Source organism: Tenrec ecaudatus, chromosome 1, assembly GCF_050624435.1.
Source record: "Tenrec ecaudatus isolate mTenEca1 chromosome 1, mTenEca1.hap1, whole genome shotgun sequence".
NCBI lineage: Eukaryota > Metazoa > Chordata > Mammalia > Afrosoricida > Tenrecidae > Tenrec > Tenrec ecaudatus.
Genome location: NC_134530.1, coordinates 65,385,898 through 65,397,619, shown reverse-complemented (window position 1 = coordinate 65,397,619; position 11,722 = coordinate 65,385,898). Strand labels below are relative to the sequence as shown.

The window sequence follows — 11,722 nt, the reverse complement described above, 5'->3', positions numbered from 1 at the left end:
AAAGAACAGAGATGTCATTTTCTTGAGAACCAAGGGGCTTCCTACCCAACTGTGGCATTTCTAAGCACCTCATATGCATATGAAAACTGGTAAATGAATCAGGAAGACCCAGAGGAATCGATGCATCTGAATTATGGTGCTGGCTTAGAAGAACCTGGGATACTGTCCACCACTTTTTCCTCCCTACTTCGTAGGCTCTAAGCCTAGCTGCCAGGGCCTCTCTAGAAATGGTCCCCAGAACTAATCAGCTCCCACTGAACACAAATATCCCGTACCCATTATTCCCTGTCTCAGGCCCTGTTTGAATCACAGCCTCAACTTCAACTTTCCTCTGACCATTTCCAAAAACCAGGTGTACCCGGAAGGAACAAAGATTTGAGTTAAGGTAGTCTAGGCTCTGTAGACCCTTTGTGGGAAGACTGCTCCCTCCTTAGGCTAGCTCGGGTCCAACTGCTCATGCACTAGCACCACTGCGACCACCCCCTCTAGGCCATGGGGGCAAGGCAAGGAGAACAGTGGGGACTAGAGTCCCCGCCACTATGGGGGGTGCTCTTCTGTCCTGCAGGGTCGGACCGATACCTGGAAAATCGGGATGCCTCTCGACTGAGTGGTCGGGACCCCTCCTCGTGGACAGTAGAGGATGTGATGCAGTTTGTTCGAGAAGCTGACCCTCAACTTGGACCCCACGCTGACCTCTTTCGCAAACATGTAGGTGCTCCTCTCTGGCTTCTCCCCTAGACCCTGGAAGTCTTGTTTCTCTGACTTGTAAACTCTTAAAGAGTACAGGCTAAATATTGATCATTCTAGATTCCTGGTGTCACTGGCACAGATGGCACCATAACAATCTGTCCTCTCAGAGCCATTGGACAGCCTGGCTCTGGGCTTCCAGTCCAGGATCTGATTCTGCCGCATTCTGACAGGCCAGGGGCTCAGTCCCAGGGTCAGGATTCGCCTCTCTTCCCAGGAACTCATGTACTTGCATCTGCTCACCTTCACTGGGCCTCCCCAGCCTGGCAGGGCTGTGTTCTTGTGGCTGGTCCTGATTTTCATGTGGGATATGAGATTTCTCTAGTCAAGAGAACCAGGGGCCTCAGCATAAGACAGGGAGTCCCTTTTGAAGTGTCCCAAGCCTCCAGCCTCACTGGAGCCCTCTGCAAGCCTCCACCACCTTTGATTCCAGGACCATTTCTCACCTCCTGCTGTGGCCACACCTGGCTGGGGCTCAAACCCACGCCCTCCCGGCCCCTCTTGAGTGCTCCACTCGCTCTCTGGTCATTGATCCTTTCATTTGCTCCCATCACTTAGGCTGGAGGGTGCCCTTAGATGAGGCTTGAGCTGCCATAGCTGCTCAGTAAAGGGCTTCTTTATGCCCAGCTCCCAGAGAGAGGTCTGCTGCTCAGGGAATGGTGAGGCCCAGGGTCACTGGTGAAGGTCAGTATAGAAGCTGTGCTGAGTGGCCGGTACTCAGACTGCAGAGAGAGGCGGGTGGAGAAACTACCTCTTGGGAAGCATAGGACTAGCCCGAGTGGGGCTCCGAATCACATGTTTGAAAGGGGAGAGTTGGTGGAGAAAACAGGGCACGGAGATGGGTGGGCTTCAGTGTCACAGCAGATTGGTTGGACTTGGTGTCGTTGGTACTTCCCTGGGTGCCCTTACTTAACCAGAAACCTGGGGTGGTCACACCAACCAGGTCTCTGATGGCAAACACCTCCCTGTCCCATACCCTCCCCACCCCCAGGAGATCGACGGCAAAGCCCTGCTTCTGCTGCGCAGTGACATGATCATGAAGTACATGGGGCTGAAGCTGGGGCCTGCGCTCAAGCTCTCATACCACATTGACCGGCTGAAGCAGGGCAAGTTCTGAAAAAGGAGGTGCACCCCAGACAGACAGGGTGCTCATCCACTGTGATGGAGGGCAGTCCACTCACTTCCGGGCACCGCAGGGATTCTGAGCCTCCTCAGGACTCCAGGAGGCTGTGCAGAACCACCGCTGCCACCCTCCTGCCATGATGTGTCCTTCTGTGAAGGGCTGGAGGGGAGAGTGTGGGGGCTGGGGCTGGTGCTGCTCTTCCCCTCAGCCCTGCCTCAGCTCTGAGGGGCCCTGTATGCATTCTCCAGTCCGGGCAGCCTCTCACCGGGGTCTGCACTGGTCACCTCCCAAGGAGCCAACTCGGGGGCCTTGGAAAACAGGGTCTTGAATTGGCATGGGGCTCAATTCCCTCACCCCCTACTAAGCCTAGTGTGGCACCCCATGCCCTACAGCTCCTGTCTTCTCCCCACCAGCTCCCCAGACTTCAAACTGATGGTGCAAACCCTCTACTTTAAAGACAAAAAAAAAAATCTTACAGTTAATTTATTGTCTCTGGCACTTGAGAAAGCCCTCCAGCTGATACTCCCTCCGGTCTTGGAGCCTAGGTTTCAAGAGACAGGAGAATGGCTGCCCTGGCCCAGAGAGACGCTCTCCAGATGGGCCTGGCCCTTTTCAGAAAACACTACCCTAGGGCCTCTGGGGGTGGACCACATGCCTCAGCGAAGGGAGGAGGGGGTGCAGTCCCCTTCCCCTCTCTTCCCTGCAGGGCTCTTCACAGCTCCCAACCTCACCTGTGGGAATGGAGGAATGGAGGCCCCTTCTCACCCTCTGCCCCTCTGCCAGCTCCTTGCCTTGACCAGAACTGCTACCACAAGAGTGAGCCCAGTGATTTTAGGCCAAGAAAGCCCTAATGTGGATGGGAGGGAGGGGTCTCCAGTCTGGGGGCTTGCTCCACCCTTTCCGCTGTTCATTTGCTTCCTTTGTAAGCAAATCAACAGCAAGCTACCCTGCCACCATCTGAACTTATTTTATGCCGATTTGTTTATAAATAAAAATCATTATAGATAACACTGTCTTTTTAATCCTTGACAACCTCTCAACTCTTTGCCTCCAATGGGCAAGTCACTTACTTTCTCGAGGTCTTTGTTTTCTCATATATAAAATGAGAAGTTTGGACAAGATGATCCTCCAGTAAGTGTTCTCCAGATTCCAGCCACCCTGAAAGAACAGGCTGCCTGCATGGGTATGGCAGTATTAGGGTGCAGTGTGTACCCCGAAGGATTTCACATTGGTGAAACCTCAAGAATGGTGAGCACAGTGGCTGCAGGAAGCTAGAGCAGATAGGTCAGCTCCACAAGGGGCTGCCTTGGCTGGACTCATAGTCCTCCCCATAGGATGAAGAGGGATGCAGGCTGGTCAAGTGAGGCTAGCACTGAGCTGGGACCGGATTGCAAGTCTTGCGCCGCCCTCTCGGTTTATAATGGGGCATAGGGATCATGCAGGGCGGTGCAGTACAACCTGATAGTAAACAGAGCTAACACTTCTGTAACAGTGTTTGCCAGATGAACTGTGATACATGAATTATCTTCACCTTTACAACAAGTCCATTTAAAAGATGGGGAAATTGAAGCTTAGGTAGATAGCCCAGAAGTTCTAAAGTCAAAAAATCCGACCCCCAGACCAAGCCCAGGGTTCTGGCCCTTATTTAGACCCAACGGGCCGTGAAGGGTTTAGCTGAAGAGTTTCTTGAGGGTCCTGCTGGCTTGACCAGTGACTGGTTTGTTGTGCGAAATGAACTTGTAAGGTCTGGTTCCATTGGCCATGTGCAGTTCTAACCATGGTCACTGTGACACGGTCAGGGGCAGAGCTGCCAAGCCAGAGCAGACCTGGGCCCGCAGATGTGTGTTCCCTCAGGGCGCTCCCAAAGGGAGTTGAACTGACAGTAGACTTTTTACACACAAAGCTCAAATGGGGCATGCCTTCTTGCCTGGTAGGGTCCAGACACTCCTCTGGCCACTCAGCTTCTTGCAGCCTTCCAACCCCAACGTTTCTTCAAGTCCTTGAATCTGGTCCTGCCGCCATGTTCCAGGGAAGCCCCACAGCCGCAACCTTTCAACCCAGAGACAATTGCAACCAGGCACCCGAGCTGTGCCTTTCTGCCTCTGCTACCCAAGTTCCTAAAATGCTCCTGGAGACCAGCAGCCCGAAGTGCCCAGTGTGCAGCTCCCCAGCCAGAACCACTCCACTGTCAGGTGCCTGGGGGGAATGGGGACAGCACTCCCCAAGGGAAGTCGTGGTGTACCGGCGGTGGGGGTGGTGGTGGAGTGTCTCACCCAGTGACCTGGGTCCCAGGAACACGAAGGCCGTGTCTGAACACACAGCTCCCCTGCTGTCCTCGTCCTCAGCCCAAGCCCCAGACAGACCCTCCTCCCTATCATGGCTTCCTTCACAAGGGACACTGGTGAGGAGCGGAGATGAGCAGAGACATTTCACCAGCAGCCTCTGCCTCATCTTGGGCCCCACACATTCACAGACAACACAGCAGAGCAAACCCCCTGCCTTCACGTCAGCTTGCTCACAGCCACCCTGGAAGACCGAGCTGACGGGCCCTGGGGCCCCCACTGCAACTCGTTACTGGAGTAGAAAGCTTCCTCTTCCTTCGGCAGAGCGGCCAATAGCTCGGACTGCTGACCTTGTGGTTAGCAGCCTAACTTGTAATCCACTGTACTCATTCACATAAAAGAACCCTCAAATTCAAGCCTTTTTTTTTTAACCTCAAATAAGTGGGGTTTGTAACCTAGTGAGAGGACTGAAGGGCTGCCTGCACGGACGTCAGTCACGGTTGGCCTCCCAGCACTGTTACAAACCTGAGGGGCAGAAATCACCCCGCTCCACTGCAGGACATTCCCAAACTCAGATTTGTTTATAGATGTATTTAGTGCTTACCGTGAAAGGCCATTTTTATCCTCCGTCACCTCCTGCGCACACACACACACACACACACACAACGCTGAGCTGATGTCCAGCCCACATCAAGTTGTCAGAGATCCCAGAGAACGTAGTAGAACGGAATTTCCAGTAAAAGTAGGGAGAGTTTTGGCACTTAAAGCAAGTTGTGAGATCTCAGGCAGAACAGCTGCCGGACAGCAAGGAGAAAAAGGGCCTGGTTATTTATGATCACGCATGTCCGTCAGCATCTTCTCCTGACCAGCCATCTGCTTTCAGTACCACTCCCGTGATGTCCCGGTCTCACTCAGGGCCCAGGCCTCAGTTGTATGAGAGGATGCCGGTCAAGCAGGGTGTGGGGGAGGGGAGGGCCTTGGTGCTAGGGGCTGAGGTGCATTTCTCAGAGCTGTGGCTGCAGAGATGACACAGAGCTGAGGGGCGAGGTGACGGTGCCATACTGGGAAATGAGTGGCTCCCAGCCCGTGAGTGCCACTAACACCTGGTATGCGGCTTTGCACACGCAGAAGAGCAAGAGATGGCATCTGTCCCTTCCGCCCCTTTGTGAGCAGGATAGCTGCTCCTTTCCCTCGGCTAAGCCCAGCCCCCAGCCCTTCCGACTGCAGGCCTTTGGCCTGCCCAGGTGGTCTCCCACTTCTGCCCAGTGCTGTGAGCTCTGCCCAGCCACCTCCCACCTGCCTGTTTGAGCTGCTGTGCCCAAGAGTAGGTCAGATGATCACGGAAACCTCCACTCAACGCAAAGTGCAAAGCTACTGTCTCGTGACTTTAACTGGGGGTAGTTTCCTCGGGCAAAAAATTCTGTTTTCTGTTTTCTAAAAACTTGTTCGTATTAAGTCCAATGGCATCCTGTGTCCTTTAAGAATATCTGGTGACTCATCCCTTGGGAATCCCCCAAACAACAGAGCTCTCAGCACTGAACTGTTAAGTAGTTTTATTGCCATATGATTCCCTGATCTTACTCTGCGATGAATGTAACTGAGTCCAGCAGATCCCCCAGAAGCCAGTGGTCATTGGACTTTGTTTTGAAGGCTGAGACAAGAGTTTTGAGAGGAGGTGTCTGTAGCCACCCCAATCACGGGGCGTGTTTAAATACAGTTTGTTTGGCATAAACATGTATGGACTGGATGGTTTTTCTTTTTCACGTTTCGTCATACAGTTAACACAAGGCTGGAGGGACAGGGGACAGGAAAGCTTAACCGGCTCTCAGATGTCACTGTACCAGCAAAGCCATGGCCCCTCTGGAGGTCCCCCCTGCTGGCAGTTCTCAAAGCTTCTATGGGCCTTGGGCTCTTCCTTACGCCCCAAATTGGTCTCCCGTCTACCAAGTTCCCCATGCAGGGGTCTCCCTCTGTTTCTAAGGGAGGCAAGATTCAGGGCCATCTTCACAATGGCAGCCGCTAAGATGGCAGCCTTCTCCAGGAGATGTCAGGCCACCTGGCCCCGGACTCGCTTCCGCCCACATCAGGCCTCCCAGAAGCCTGCTACCACACATCTGCAGAATGAATCCCACCTGCCAAAAGGTCTTCCCCCAAGGACAGATTTCTGCATGTTGAAGGCTCAGGTGTCACTCCTCTTGGTTCCTGTCAAACAGCAGGTGACAACCCTGCCCTTCAAGAGAGATGGCAGTGCTTGACCTAATTCTCCGGGATCTTCTGGACAGCGCCCTGTGTCCAGGGGCAGAGGAGGGCTGGGGCCAGGGCCCCGTGCATTCAGATTCATCCTGGGCACCCTTGGATGGGTGACTGACGAAAGGGGCGCTGCTGGACTCCGGATCGAGCACCATCAGGTGAGAGGGAGAGCTGCGAGACATGGCAGGTGGAGCAAGTATGTCTTCAGCCCTGCGCTCCCTGGAGCAGCCAGGCTTGGTGGGCAGTATGTAGGGAGCTGAGTCTGCCCAGGCAAGCTGGGGGAGGGGAGTTGCTGGCAGTCCCCCAGCTGGCCTGCCCGCGGGTGGCCTGGAAAGCACTGCTGCCCTGTGTGAGATCACAGAGAACAGGCCCCGCCCATCTCCTCAGCCAAAGTCTCCGAGGATGGGCCCCCGCGCCCTGGGTGCTGCTAGCCAGGTGAAAGGGTGCTGCTAGCCAGGTGAAAGGGTGCGGTGGGATTTCAAGCTAGTGCTTCCAGGGAGCCTCGAGGATAAAAAGGCCACAGGCCTCCCTTCCTCTCCTCTTGCTGGCCCCCAATACTCACACCCGGCCATGGTGGCCCCAGGCCCGGAGGGTCGAGATTAGATCTGAAAAGGTGCAGGCTCATGGGAGCTGCCACCCCAGTGGGAGGCTGGATGTGGGCGCTAGTCGGGGGTGGACTGTGAGTGCAAAGAGCAGGAGCTGGGCCAGGGGTCAGGGCCGGCTCGGACCCTTCTCATGCTCACAATAGAGGCTTCCATTCCCACTCGGCAACCCTCTGGCAGAACGGAACTGCCCATAGAGTTTTCTGGGCTATAAACATCGTGATCCGCAGTTCAAAACCACCAGCTGCTGCTCGGGAGAATGACGGGTCTTTCGAGTCCCAGAAACACACTCGCGGAAGCTCACTGGGGCAGTTCTACCATGTCCGATGAGGTCACTGTGAGTTGCAAGCAACTCGGTGGCAGTGAGTTTGGGTGTTGTGTTGTTTTCTGGTCATCGGCATGGAAGCAGATTGCCAGGGGAGCCAACTAGCAATCGTTCAACAGGGCTCCGAACCTCCTAGAATTCTATGTGCCGTGGGCTTCTGAAAGTTCCTGGATAAATTCCATTAGCTTTTAATTCCATTTTTCCAACAACTTTTTGAAGCCCCCTAAGATATGTGCGTAAGTCTGAGGGAGGCAACCATAGGGCTGCGTGTTTCGAAGCCTCCGTGGGCCTTGGGCTAGGCTGTAGACCAGCCAGAGAAGCTCTGCCACAGGGCTCTGGCCAAGCCTCCTCTAGAAGAAAGCCCTGTTTAAAAGGTTTCCCTGGTGCCTGGAGGCAGCAGTGGGCTTTAGGTGGGCAGGAAATATTGGGGGCACCGAGCCAAGTGAACCTGGGGAGAGGGCAGGCTGGGAGCGGAGTAAGGGTCCCTGGGACTCTTGAGAGAATTACAAATGGCTCCAGAGACATGAGTCTGGTCCTCTCAAACTCAGGTCCCTCCCCTGTGGGCTGCAGTTTTCCCATCTGTGGAACGGAGGGGCAAGACCACCAGCCAGCTCTGCATGACTCTCTCCTTCTGTCCTAGGCCCCGGGTAGGTGACCAGCCCTTTCCTGCTGGCCCTGAGATCCCCCCCTTGCTCCATGGCCCTGCCCAGCTCCTAACCTCCTCGGAGCCTCCCAGGAGCCTTGACAATTCCTGAGTTTACCCAGGGCCCAGAGCCCCAGGAGGAGCTACCCGCTGTGAGCAGTCTCAGAATGGCTTCCAGAGGACGCCAAGAGGAGACCCCAGAATTACCTGTGCTGGAGCTTCCCACAGAGCCCACCGTCGAACCGCCACTGGGGACAGGTGCTGCCCCTGAGGGAGCCCCCGCTGTGCACACACTCTGCATGAGCAACCTGAACCCCCAGTTCTCCGTGCCCGTGCTCACCTGCTTGCTGCGGGACACGCTGGAGCGGCTCGAGGTGCCAGTGGCTCGGAAGGACATCCAAGTGGTGAGGCGGCCTCGCAAGGCCTATGCGGTGGTGCAGGTGGCCGCCCCTGAGGCTGCCCTGGCCACACTGCCCTCGCGCCTGCAGGCGGCTGCAAAGGAGCACCAGATCATCAAGGAGCTGGCCGCCCGAGGGAAGGAGCTGGTGGTGAGGGAGGGCCGGCAGCCCCCCCTCGGCAAAGAGGTGAGCGGCTCCCCACAGGCACAGGCCCTAGGAGAGGCCTGGGTGCTAATGGCTGGGCCTGGGTGGGGGTGGAGGGGTGTCTTGGAGGAGCTGGGGGCCCTTCTGTTGGGGGCTGCTACTGAAGCTGATGGGATAGATGTCCACCCAGAGGGTCGCTGCCCTTGACAATTGACCTCCAGTCTTAAAGCACATGTGAAGTGGTCCCTGGGTGCCCTTGTCCCTGGGTCCCTTTGCAGCCCCACCACTAGGTCCCAAGTTTCTCCTGGGTACCACTTCACTTATTCAGTGGACAAACAGGCTCCAGGCAGTGAAACCAAAATGAAACTGCCCCCCAGCGATGCTGACCGCAAGGTCTGGGGGTGAAGGGGGTGAACAGCACCACTGTCAGGTGGCTGCTTCGTGCTGGACGGGGGCCAGGAGGCAGGGAAAGGAAGGGCAGGCCCTCAGAGGGGAAGGGCATTCCGGACAGAAGGACACTGTTCTTGCAGAAGAACAGTCCGTCCCTTTGGCAGAAGGGCAGGCCATTAGGTGTGCGCAGAGCTCACGGCCAAGACTAAAGGGGGAGGGAGGAAAACAGCTGGAGCAGGCCAAGTGGGTGGGAAAGGCTAACTGGGTGAGCACGGTTGGGGGCAGGACAGTCACCTGGCTGTGGTTGTGGTGGGCCCCTCCCAGGGCCAGGTTCCCCCTCTGAGAGTGCTGGGAGAGCCATGGTGTTTAAACTGCTGCAGAACCGACCAGCCCCTGGCGGCCTGTGTTTGAGTGTTCTCTCCGGTGCCTAAGAACACACTGGCCTCTGGGGAAACTGCAGGCCAGTGAGGAGCCCTGGGCCCTGAGTCTGTTAGGGAGGCCTGCAGGCGGCTGCAGAGGGGAGTGGCTTAATCCGACTTGCATTTGGGAAGGGGGTGGGGTGGAGCTCCTACCCCTATGGTACAGCTATTGGGCCACGGGTGTCGGGCTCACAGCCAGGGAGAAGTCCCCATCGCCTAGCCCCTGGAGGGCCATCCCAGCAGAGGGAGGGTTTGGCTAAGCGGAGACGGGCCCTCCGGCATTGGCTGGTGGGAGTGAGCACTAGGGGGGCACCTGTGGGGACACCCCGGGAAGAACTGGAGGCGGGGGTGGGGGGTCGACTCTAGCAGACTGACTCTCCCTCCCGTGAGCACGCAGGGCATGGACTCTAGTCGGCCACGCTCTTGGCAGGAGGAAGACGGCGGCCCGAGCCCTGGTCCCAGCCCCGGTCCCAGCCCGAGTCCCAGCGCCAGCCCGGACCGCAGCGGGGAGAGGGCGGGCTGCAGCGCGAAGCCGCTGGTCAGCCGGCCCCGGACGGCCCCCCGGGGGCCGCGCGAAGGCCATCCCCAGCCCTGCGGCACGCGCTCGGACAGCGCCATCGTGCGCCAGGAGGTCCTGGGCCAGGAGCGGCTCTTCCAGGGCGCCTTCCTGGGCAGCGAGACGCGCAACGTGGAGTTCAAGCGCGGCAGCGGCGAGTACCTGAGCCTGGCGCTCAAGCACCACGTGCGCCGCTACGTGTGCGCCTTCCTCAACAGCGAGGGCGGCAATCTGTTCGTGGGCGTCGAGGACAGCGGGCTGGTGCGGGGCATCCGCTGCAGCCACCACGACGAGGACCGCGTGCGCCTGCTGGTGGACTCCATCCTGCAGGGCTTCAAGCCGCAGGTCTTCCCCGACGCCTACGCCCTCTCCTTCATCCCCGTGGTCAGCACCGTGGCCGCCAGCGGCCCCCTCAAGGTGAGCCCGCGGGGCAGCCAGGGCTGGGGTCAGTGTAAGCAATGGCCCAGGAGGCTGGGGGGTAGATGGGGGAGGAACCAGACCTGCCCAGTCCCCGCCCCCCGCCCCCAACTGGGCTCTCTAAGGCGCAGGCAAGTGAGGCACGGCAGCGAGCGGCTTCGCCCTCCGGCAGGTGATCCGCCTGAGCGTGCACGCGCCCAAGGCCCAGAGCGAGCCGCAGCTCTACGAGACCGACCAGGGGGAGGTGTTCCTGCGGCGCGACGGCAGCATCCAGGGCCCGCTGTCGGGCAGCGCCATCCAGGACTGGTGCAGGCAGGTAACAGGACGGCTCCGGGCACCGGGAGGGCCAAGCTGCTGTGTCCCCTGGGCAGCCATCAGACACGAGGGCAGGAGAAGGTAGCGTGGGATCATCCGTTACAGCCTGCCGCCACTGCCCGGTGCCTGGGGTGAGGCCGGTTGTGCTTCTATGGTACCTGGTTCACCCCTCTCCTCCCTGCGTGGGAGGGTGGGAAGGCAGGAGTGACCTGGGCAGCCGAGAGCCGTGTCCTAAGGGAAGCGTGGAGGAGAGGGGGCAGGTCCTAAGGAAAGGCCTTTGTAAGCTGGAAGCAGCACATGATGAAGCAGAGGGCGAAGTGGTGACGGAGCAGCGAGGGAAGGACTGCCTCCTTCTTGGTCCTTGGTGAGGCTTCAGAGGGCCTGGGACGCATCAGGCAACTCCCTCGAGAACAGAGCGCCCGCGGAGACCTGGCCTCCCCACCCAGCAGTTCTCATTCGGTGCCCAGTAGCTGCGAGCGGCACCCTGAGGCTCCTGCGGAGGGATGGGCATGCCTGTGCGGTCGCCATGGACACCTATTTCTCGGTGTCCCTTCAGAAATGGATGGCCGAGGTGGGCAAGCTGGAGGAGAAGGTGACGGTGCTGACAGTGGAGAGGGAGCAGCTGCAGCAGCAGCTCGGGCGGCACTGGCTCACCTCCTGCACCTGCTGTGTCCTGTGAGCCCGCCAGCCTGGCCCACCACTGCCTGCAATCTGGGCTGCGTAGCACTGACCAGGGAGGGGCGCTGCCCGGAGGTGCCTGGGAATCCTCAGCTTCCTCTCGCCCAGCAGCCCTGCACACGGGTGCTTGGACTGGCCCCCACTTCCCAGGGTTTCAGCCCCGGAGCAGACCCAGGTGTGTACAATGCTAGGAAGATGCTCTCAGCACAACCCCCACAGAACCTCCCTTCAGAAAGAACGTGGCCAGAGCCACCCTGGACTGAGCACTTAGGGGCTGCCCCTCTCCTGGCTGGGACCTAGGACTCCAGTCGGCTAGAGGCAGCCAGGGCTCTGGCATCCTCCACAGAAAGGAAGGCCGCTTAGTAACAGAGCCCTGGGGCCACAGGTCCCCTGCAACCCTCAGCCCAGGCTTGCTGGGCCCTGTGCTTGTCAA

At 58.2% G+C, this 11,722-nt stretch overlaps 2 protein-coding genes across 2 annotated transcripts in view; both read left to right on the top strand.

The window, feature by feature from the left end:
* SCMH1 (Scm polycomb group protein homolog 1) overlaps positions 1-2,878 on the top strand; it is a 197,443-nt gene extending 194,565 nt beyond the window's left edge. The window contains 2 exon segments of the mRNA XM_075554608.1: positions 566-708; positions 1,739-2,878. Coding sequence (XP_075410723.1) covers positions 566-708; positions 1,739-1,864 — 269 coding nt within the window. The 3' untranslated portion in view covers positions 1,865-2,878.
* Positions 2,879-8,139: 5,261 nt separating this feature from the next.
* Positions 8,140-11,722, top strand: SLFNL1 (schlafen like 1). The gene is made up of 4 exons (XM_075529804.1): positions 8,140-8,556; positions 9,754-10,296; positions 10,469-10,612; positions 11,168-11,722. The coding sequence occupies exons 1-4, from the start codon at positions 8,140-8,142 to the stop codon at positions 11,288-11,290; spliced, it is 1,227 nt and encodes a 408-aa protein (XP_075385919.1). The 3' UTR covers positions 11,291-11,722.